Source organism: Labeo rohita, chromosome 1, assembly GCF_022985175.1.
Source record: "Labeo rohita strain BAU-BD-2019 chromosome 1, IGBB_LRoh.1.0, whole genome shotgun sequence".
Lineage (NCBI taxonomy): Eukaryota > Metazoa > Chordata > Actinopteri > Cypriniformes > Cyprinidae > Labeo > Labeo rohita.
Window position 1 is genome coordinate 22,485,145 of NC_066869.1, and position 10,432 is coordinate 22,495,576.

The following is a 10,432-nucleotide window of genomic DNA, read 5'->3' on the forward strand; positions in this document are numbered from 1 at the left end:
TTATTATAGTGTTAGGGGTGGGGCCAAGTGCGTCATCGAGACGTGTTTTTAGCCCCGCCTAAAAAAAATTGTTGAATGATCAAACTCCACAATTCAGTACTGTTCAGTCTTTGTGACGTCAGCAATACATTTTTAACATTTATAATGAGTTTAGAAACAATTCTCCGAATTGACACGGATGTTAAGCTTTTAATTTTAGTTTTAATTTAAAATAAGTCAACTAAATGTAAAAAAAAAATCCTTTTTTTATATATTTTCAGTTGATGTTGTTTATGAAGTAATGAAATTAGTATTTATATACTTTATAGTTTTGAAACATCCTGTAAATGAGGAACCTGGTTCCTCTGGAATTAGCGAAGTTAGTTCTGAAAGGTCGACCATGAACTGTTTTATATAACTTTTAAGTATATTTTTGGTAGCCAATTGCTACCAGAACACATGGTTTGTGTCAAATCTCAAACGCTAATTGAGCACTTTAACAAGTCATTTAAATGTGCATGTTTCAGCTCAAGAACAATTTGTCAAACATCTGCTTGGTTATTCTGTTAAGTCTAAATTCGAGCAAATTGTTTAAATGCACAAGCTGAACAAAACAGGGCGTGAAGAACAAAGTGTTTTATTAGAATGGCAAAAAAAAAAGCTTTCTTTCACAACCACTCAAGCACTTAGTCGTCTTCCAGATATTAAATTCATTAAAGATCAGTGGAGAAAAAAACAATAAAAATCAAGAATGGTTAACTCAATAGGGAAGTAAAACAATACAGATTTTTGTGGGGAAATTGATGACAAGATTCCACATGAACAAACTGACAATAAAAGCTCCCAACAATGAGAGTAATGACTGGAAAAGGTTAAAAGGTGAAGACTGCCTGCAGCTTTCTTCTGTGCCTGTCAGTTCAAAATAAAGAAATGTTAAACGCTTTAATCAGTCAGCACAAAGAAAACTAAAATAATACAAACATATTTAAGACTTTTACATCAGTATATTCTCTCTGAAATGAAATGTGTAAGTGGGTCTCAATGTCAAAAGTGACAACTAAATTTTGCAGAATATTTTAAATCTTTTTACCATACTTAAAAAAAGACCCTCCCTTTTTAAAATCACTAAATTCAGTACAGTAGTCCGTGCCATCACACAAGCAAGCTACGTTTCGGTAAAGTAGTAAAAAAATCTAAAAAATAAAAAACTAGGAGTGACAACGGAATGGAAGGATTAACAATACAATAGAAACTGATATAAAGTTTGTTCCCCAACAGTGATGCATATGCAACAGAAAATAACCCCTACTAATTATCACTTCACAATTATTAACCATATTAGAGGTAGATGTCCAATGTTTAACTGTTTAACTTGATTAAATTAAAACAGCTGACAGATTGAATATCAATGTCCCAGTTGCTTGATCGACTGTGTTCAGTATATTGATGATTATGAAATTTAAATATGTAATAATATTAGGATTTACTATATTATTGGACTGATTTTGCACTTAATTAATACGTTATACAAAAAAACCCAAACAAAACAATACCACAATCATTCTGTTTATAACTTCATACAAACTCTTTCTCTCTGCATACTAAACATTAGCACATTTATCTCCAGTCCCATAGTGATTCACAGTGCTCTTCAGCAGCATGCACTTTCTATTTGTCCTTCTTGCTCTCTGTGTCCATCGCAGTGATGGTCTCAGCCTCTGGTTCCTCCTCTTCAGGCACAGGCGAAAACACAGATTCGGTGGGCCTCTCGAACTTCTCTCCTTTGGTCTTTCCGAGCTTCTTCGACTTCTGATACAACTCGTTGAGGTTAAACTCTCGGATGATGTTTTCCTAGAAACATGAAAAACAAGTCAGTACACATACCTATACAAACATATACAGAGATTATAGACTGTTTGAAGGATATTCCTGACAACGTTTTTCCACTCTGAAGGGCTTTTTGGATGATTAAGCCTCACCTCTGTGAAGGTCCAAGACACCGCCCGTCCCTTTTTGTCCACTTGAGGGCGCCTCATAATTTCCTTTCCTCCCTGGAAGAGCACCAGAGAGGGCAGCTGCTTTGAGAGAGGAGAGGTGCTGACTCTGTACCTGAGGAAAAAAATCCAAACATTGCATATTGTCAAAGTCTGTTACAATTAGCTCAGAGAGACAGTGAGACACAGCAAAGCAACTTACTTTTTGGCTACTTCGCTGTAACGACCAATGTCCACTTTGCCAAATTTCAGCCCTGCACAGTTGTACCTGAGTGGGAGAGAAGTTTATCATTTCTATTCAGAATATTTAAATTCACAGATGTACAGATAAAGGTGTAACATTGGTAAGATTTTCCTAATGTTTTTAAAGGGATAGTTCACCCAAAAATGAAAATTACCCCATGTTTTGCTCACACTCAAGCCATCCTAGGTGTATATGACATTCTTATTTCAGACTTTATAATGGCAGTGAATGGCTGTTGAGATTTAAGTCTGATAAAGTGCATCCATCCATCATAAAAAGTGCTCCACATGGCTCCAAGGGGTTAATAAACACCTTCTGAAGCAAATCGATGGGTTTGTGTAAGAAAAATATCCATATTTAAAACTTAATGAACCGCTATCTCTAGCTTCCGCTAACTTTTGTATGTGTGTTTACGAGAGTAAACTAGTGGATGACGCAGGATGTAGGTGTACATTATTAGACTTCTGTTGGACTATTGAATCTCAACAGCCATTCACTGCCATTATAAAGCTTGGAAAAGCCAGGGCATTTTTTAATACAACTCTGATTGTATTCGTCTGAAAGAAGAATTATTTATATATACTTAGGATGGTTTGAGGGTGAGTAAATCATAAGGAAATTTTTGGGTGAACTATCCCTCTTATGCTCTGTTAAGCTCACTAATTTGATTTAAAAAAAAAAAAATCAAATATCATTACAATTCAAAATAACTGTTTTCTACTTAAATGTAGTTTAAATCCTGTGATGGCAAAACTGAATTTTCAGCAGCCATTACTCAAGTCTTTAATGTCACATGTTTCTTCAGAAATTATTCTAATATGCTGATTTGGAGAAACATTTCTTATTATCAGTGTTGAAATGCTTGATTATTATTGTTATTATTAATATTATTATTATTATTATTGTCATTATATATTGCTCAAAAGAACAGCATTTAAAAATATATGTATATATACACCTTTAGTCAAATTATGTTTTTTTTTTTTTTATTGATTTAATGCATCGTTGCTGAACAAATTTATACACTTTGAACTGTAATGCATCAAGAATAATGTTCTTACTTTAAGGACAGATCAGCATAGACGGAAGCGAACGACTGACACTCTGGTGACCAGTTAGCAAAAAACTCCACGATCCAAGTCACTCTGTTATCCTTCTCCAGCTCATCCTAAAGACAAAAGAAAAGTAAGCATCTATACTCACTAGCATAAACTGAACAGTTTCAAACATATACAGTGCCTTGCAAAAATATTCATACCCCTTCATTTTCTTCATACTTTATGTTGTAGCCTTATGTTAAACTGCTTTAAATTACTTTTTTTCCCCACATCAATCTACACTCCATACACCATAATGACAATGCATAAAACAACTTTGCAAATTTATTAGAAATAAACAACTGATATGATTTCATTGCATAAGTATTCATGAATGAAAAATGAAGGGGTATGAATACTTTCGCAAGGCACTATATTTGAACACAAATTTCCCTCAGGCTGCTGAAGTTAAAGTTCAACTAATGTGGCCGAAATTTGAGTATATGTTACCACTGGGTTCAAACTCGCTTTGCATTGTTTTTGAACAGTGTCTTATTTGCAAAGAATATTGGCCTGCTATGGTAATGAGCATTTATGGCCTTCCTGAAATTCCTGTTACTAATAAGCCAAGCACACTCAAACTAGTTCCCTTTGATGTTTTAAAGGGGTCATCAAATGCAAAATTCACTTTTACATGTTGTTTGAACTGAAATGTGTCTTGGCAGTGTGTGCACACAACCACCCTATAATGATAAAAATCCACCCAGTATTTTTTTTTAAAACCCCATAAATCATGACCACTTTTTCAGATCAAGCCGTTCACAGATTCTTGGCAGAGTGACATAGTTTTGCACAGGCCCCTCCCATGACTGTTGACTGACATGGCCATTTTAGCGTAGACCTGCTCTGAGTGAGCTGTCAACAGTTTGCCATTGTTTCTACGCAGGAGCAGGAATAGACAAGAATGTCTCCTAAACGACTGAGGTGTTTTGTTGTTGGATGCAATAATGAACATAGCTGCTGAAGATGCAGAGGATTATTTTTTGTTTTTGAAGGGAATGCGCCCCACGATCTACCTACATGCATCTACGTTCGCGCAAATCATTCGTGGTCCAGCTATCACTGCGAGACAGAAGAAGTGAGTGTACGTTTTTTACGATTCTTTGCAAATTGCCTTTCGAAATAATGTGCTAGTTAGCATGTTCTGTGACAAACGTGGCTAAAGTTAACAGTCTCAGAGAACTGCTCATCACCCCATAGAAGAGAGGAGCGGGGTGAACAGAGCTCATTAGCATTTAAAGGCAAATGCACCGAAATGGGTCACTGTGAACAAGGTAAAAAGGCTGTTGTTTTACACTACCAATGGGAAATAAATTTTACCCAAAGTATGTTTTCATTAAGACCCTAAAGAATCATATCAACTGTGGAAAATAGCATCCAATGACCCCTTTAAGTCAGTGATTGGGATGCAAAAAGACGTCCAAGGATACAGACTCTGCCCATTTACTGGTGCTCTTCTAGTATACATCCTCCCTATTACTCTCATCCATATTGTTCAGCTCTTTTCCTTCTTTTTCCATTCCGTGCAAATTTGTTTTGAAATCCAGCACTTCATGAAGTGTAACTAAAGCAAACTGACTAATATGAACTCATACTCACATCAATGGTTTTATCACTGAAGTACTTGATGTATTCAGGGCCCATGTAGAGAGGAGGTTTGCAGGTCATCAGGAAAACTGCATCAATGATAAGAGAATATTAACAGCCATCATAATACATGAGTGTTGTTTTAGTACCATTGATATACTATTATAGTATAATTAGATTTTTATTTACATTTCTGTTTTCATTTTAATTTTTTTATTAAGTCATATTTATTTTAGTATTTTAACTAAACAAAAATGAGAAATGGTTTTAGTCTACAGTTCTTTCAAAGGAAGAGGACTCCAGTTGCATGTTTCCACTGACTGTTTGCAATCTTGTGAAAGATAAAAAATACTCACCGATACACAATGTCAAGTAGAGAAGCCCCAAACGTATGTCCAGTCTGAAGAACAGGATCACATTGGCCACTTTACAAAAGAGGATGATGTTGCCCACGTGCTGCTCAATGGTAACTGGGGAGCAAAGGTCAAACAAAAACAAGATATTTTCATATGGCACTGCTTTGTGATACAAAAACACATACTCAAAGGGGGCGAGCTGAGTTGGAGGAGGGGGAGAGGGAGTAACAGAAACACTGAATGACAAAGAAAACTGATTTAACAACAAACACAACGACAACCGTCACTGAGAGCACAAAGACTCGCAGGTGCCCAAATGTTTAGTGTATAAACAAAACCTTCACATTCAACCTCAGCATGATGACATCAGATTCAGCATGGATGGGGATTATTCTCTGACATTTGAATGTCAATAAACAACACTGAAAATTAATTGCAAGGAGAAACTCTTACTTGCTCTTCTGTTCTTCATCATGACTATAGCACTCAAGAACATAAGTATCTCCACCTCTCTCTGAAAAAAAACAACAAACGAACATAAAGGAAGACATTAATTGAAATGTTAGTACAAAGACACTTAATTATATAAAACTAATATAAAGAGCTATATTATAAAAATATATAAAAAGTAGTCTTAATATGCTTTCACTTTTTTTGTTTCAAATTTCTGTGTATTTAACAGCGCCCAGGCTTAACGTTACCCATTTTTGCTGCACTGTTCAAGCTTTTGAACCCAACTGCGTCATATTTTTATAAAAATAAATAAATATACAATATAATGCACAATAGCAACACAATAGTGTGCTCACTGAATGACACACGTGCACCATACGTGAGACACGCTGCCAGGTTTCTTTTTTCCACATGCATTATTTATATGCATAGTATTTCGACCTCCTTTACAATGATTTGGGCTTGTTTTCGTGCCAGCTAAATAGCGACCCCCAAATTCCACTGGCGACAACCCAGTCCCCTCGTTTCTAGGCAGGTTGCCTTTATCCGTTACCATTCCACATGTGATAAAACCCCAAAGATATGTTTTATACATACCCAGTCAAAATCGCATGAATTGCCATCCTCACGCTGCGTCGAAAGATGTTCGCAGATTCCAGGCGTTTTGCGGATGAGCAAGAACGCCATACACATAAATAACGAGGCTATGTAGTATGGCTTTAGTAGCCATTTGTAAACCTGTGGCAAATGATACAGAAACGCGAACAAAGGAGTTAATAAAGCCATTCTTATTTCGTATTTTCAGAAAACGAGTGCTGCGGTGAATAAGCCAGCACAGTCCGCATCAACACCGCTATCACTGCGAGACAATATTCGTCGGCAAATGAATGAAACGATTTAAAGGGACAGAGGTCACTGCGGACGAAGAAAAAATTAGCCCCGCCTCTTGAAAGCGCGCCCGTTGATTGGTCACTTTCTTGAAACGATGTCGCTTATTGGGCATGATGTCATATAAAGGGAAGGACAAGAGGAAGTACGTTTCTTTTTATTTTTCTTTACCGTAATAAATACACTTCTAGCGACGATTTTGGCACGCGTCACTGACACAAACATTAATTATTTGTCTCGTCTTATATAATTATCTATACAAGTGATTTAGAGTATTATATAACATAGTGCATTTTAACGACGTATTATGTGAGTCTGTTTAGTCAAATGTAGGATTTGTGCACAACACAATCACGTACTTGATATATTACGGTAAATTTTCCCCAGCAACCGGAAGCAGTTGTCAACAGACTGACTGTCAGGGGCGTTCTGCAGTAACGTTAGTCAAGCTACGACAAACGTCCACATAATAATAACACCGTAGTTTAGTTTTGCCATCATGACAGAAATCTTCTCCTCTCTGTATGGTCAGCCTGATTCACAGGGCCCAGCAGGGCCGTCTGCGCTTGGCTTTGGATCTGGGAAACCTCAGGTAGCCCAAAACATGGGCCCGATGTGTTTCCCGCATCAGATGGTGGATGAAGGGGGTCCGATCAGAAAACCCGCCGCGATGAACGAGCCCTTCTACCTGCTGCGAGAACTGCCCAGTGGGTGCCTCTTTTGTGACTTTAAATATTGGGCATATTATTGATTTCGTAATAATATATAATAAAATACTGTGTTAGTGCCATTCTAGAGTGCTTTTATAGTGTACACACATGTATTTAAATGGTACTTTAAAGAATACCACGATACTTCATCCAAAAAACATGGTACTATGTCATGTCATATCATGTCATGTAAGACCCTTACTTAAGATTACCCTGGTAACAACAGCTGACAGTATTACTGTTATTCAACAAATGTAATGATAATAATAAATCACTTGTTATGGTTTTATTTTTATTAACAATTATAGTTGTATTTTGTCTTGTGGCTCTTAACTAGGGCCACCAGAGGGCCTCAGCAAACTTCCAAGAGGGCCTCTGAGACAAGCTTTAAAATAAAATTAAAAAAGTGGGACTTCTAGGAGTGGAAAAGTAATGCAATTTAATAAATGTTAATAGAAATCGTACAATTAATTGGGCATTTTTGTAATAAATATACATTACATACTGTTCCTTTAACTATACACTACCTCTCAAAAGTTTTTGAACAGTAAGATTTTTAGTGTTTTTAAGGAAGTCTCTTCTGCTCACCAAGCCTGCATTTATTTTATCCAAAGTACAGCAATAACTGTAAAATTGTGAAATATATTTACTATTTAAAATAACTGTTTTCTATCTGAATATATTTTAACGTTTAATTCTGTGGTCAAAGCTGAATTTTCAGCATCATCACTCCAGTCTTCAGTGTCACATGATCCTTCAGAAATCATTGTAATGCTGATTTGCTGTTCAAGTTAGTTATTTTAAATAGTAAAAATATTTCAAAATTTTACTGTTTTTGCTGATCAAATAAATGCAGGCTTGATGAACAGAAGAGACTTCTTTAAAAAAGCATTAAAAATCCTACTATTCAAAAACTTTTGACTGGTAGTGTATATTGGTTCAACATGTAGTGGGATCCATTAAGAAAATGTTGCAGTTTAGTCATTTTAGTTGTAATTATTGTTTAGTGCTTGTCTTCAACTTTTGAGAACAAAACATTGTCCTTACAGCAGACGTACCAGAGGAAACCAATTAGCCTTTGAGTCAAAAAGATGAGAAACTTTAGTTAAGAAGCTAAATTTTGGTAGTGGGTTATTTTGGAGTTAATAGAGCTATTTTGGTCACCTTTATTAATCCCCTCATGTTTTCTTCACAGTGGAGAATGAACTGACAGGACACACAAATCTTATCACACACTACAACCTGGAACATTCTTATAACAAGTTCTGTGGAAAGAAGGTGAAAGAGAAACTCAGCAACTTCCTTCCTGAGCTTCCTGGTGTGTACACATTCTTTCACCTTTCAGTGCCAATTCTACAGCAGTTCTAAAACCTTAAAGGCATAGTTCACCTAAAAATGAAAATACTGTCATTTCTCACCCTGCACTTGTTTCTTTGTTCTATTGAACACAAAAGAAGATATTTTGAAGAATGTGGGAAACCAAAGAGTCGATGGTAGCCATGAGCTTCCATAGCATGGAAAATAAACACAATGGAAATCAATGGCTGCCGTCAGCTGTTTGGTTACCAACATTCAGTTTTTTTTTTTTTGGTGTACTATGCCTTTAAATAAAACAACGGACACTGCCTGTTTTGAACCTACGTTGTATTTTTATCCCTCTGTACTGCAGGTATGATCGACAGCCCAGGCATTCAGGACAACAGCTCTCTTCGATCTCTCATTGAGAAGCCTCCAGTGTGCAACAACTCTTTCAGTCCACTCACTGGGGCTATGCTCACCGGTTTCAGGCTACACACTGGCCCTGTAAGTGTGCGTGTATGAGAGAAGCTAAAGAAGGATTCCCTTTGCATTTAGGGAGGCAAGTGTAACTGATGCTGCCTCTGATTAGATTGTGCTTCGAGGTTTGACAGTGTCTTTCTTATATAGCGTTGGTAGCGAATGGTTATGTGGGTCAGTTGATTATTGTTGTTTTGTATGCATGATTTATGTGACTCTCTGTGTCTTGACAAAGTTACCAGAGCAGTACAGACTGATGCATATTCAACCACCAAAGAAGAAGAACAAACACAAGCATAAACATCGCCCGCAGGATCCCCTACCACCAGGTGAGGGTCATACCCAGACACGCGAAAAAATGAATGTGTGCTTTCTTGCTTAACTGTCAACTCACATCTTTACCACAGAAACTCCATCAGATTCAGACCACAAGAAGAAGAAGAAAAAGAAGGACGATGACCCGGACAGAAAGAAAAAGAAGAAAGATAAGAAGAAGAAAAAGGTTATTTGGATTTATCATAGTCTTTCTTGTTTTGCAAGAATTTTTGTACACTAACTTTCAAAAACGTTTTTGGTCAGTAAGATTTTTTTTTTTTTTTAAAGGGAACCGTGGGTATTATGACATGCATGGCTTAATATAATATAAATGATGTCTCTTACTGAAATATGTAGTAGAAAACCCATGAAAGATTTGTTATTTTAAAAATCAAAATATTTCGGACTATGGGGGGTGCTATTCATGACGTGAAATGGTTGTGCTCAGTGAGCTACTGGTGCCACCTTTTGCTATTATTTTCCACAACACAATTCAGAATGCACAACTCTGAAAATAAAATACTGATATGATGACCACAGCTACTGAAAAAACTTACAGGTGGCAATGGATGTAAGTGTGGGCTTAAAGCAGTGAATGAAATTGTGATAAATAGTACACCTGGTATCGCTGATAAGTACAATAAAATATATACAATATTTCTCCTATTCCAGAATCGCCATAGCCCTGATCACCCAGGCATGACTGGGGCTCAGCCCAGCAGCAGCAGTTTGAGATAAGAACTGCCTCAATGGAACGAGATGAAGAGAAGCACAAGCTCGACAATTGGGCCTTTAATGGGACGTCACAGATTTATGTTACAGCGAGAGTTACAGTGAGTCAGCAGTGTGTATATATGTGTGAGAGTATATCATTATGTAATGTACCAGAACACCTGGTAAACATCACATGTGTTATATTTGTAAGTGTCTAAGTGCCTCTGTGTCTATTTATGAGTATGATGAATAACGGAACATTTTTCATTCAACTTTTTTAAAACCTTTTTTACAAATAAAACAATCAGCTGAGAAATGG

General features: G+C 36.6%; 2 protein-coding genes across 2 annotated transcripts; one reads left to right on the forward strand and one right to left on the reverse strand.

The window, feature by feature from the left end:
- Nucleotides 1-600: 600 nt before the first annotated feature.
- Nucleotides 601-6,612, reverse strand: tmx2b (thioredoxin-related transmembrane protein 2b). Its single transcript, XM_051112646.1, has 8 exons — nt 6,308-6,612; nt 5,711-5,771; nt 5,258-5,371; nt 4,914-4,990; nt 3,279-3,385; nt 2,176-2,241; nt 1,959-2,088; nt 601-1,830 (listed from the first exon to the last, which is right to left on the reverse strand). The coding sequence occupies exons 1-8, from the start codon at nt 6,494-6,496 to the stop codon at nt 1,648-1,650; spliced, it is 927 nt and encodes a 308-aa protein (XP_050968603.1). The 5' UTR covers nt 6,497-6,612; the 3' UTR covers nt 601-1,647.
- A 170-nt stretch (nt 6,613-6,782) lies between these two features.
- On the forward strand, nt 6,783-10,398 carry med19b (mediator complex subunit 19b). The gene is made up of 6 exons (XM_051112719.1): nt 6,783-7,305; nt 8,504-8,626; nt 8,978-9,111; nt 9,320-9,413; nt 9,492-9,586; nt 10,072-10,398. The coding sequence occupies exons 1-6, from the start codon at nt 7,098-7,100 to the stop codon at nt 10,135-10,137; spliced, it is 720 nt and encodes a 239-aa protein (XP_050968676.1). The 5' UTR covers nt 6,783-7,097; the 3' UTR covers nt 10,138-10,398.
- The last annotated feature ends 34 nt before the right edge of the window (nt 10,399-10,432 follow it).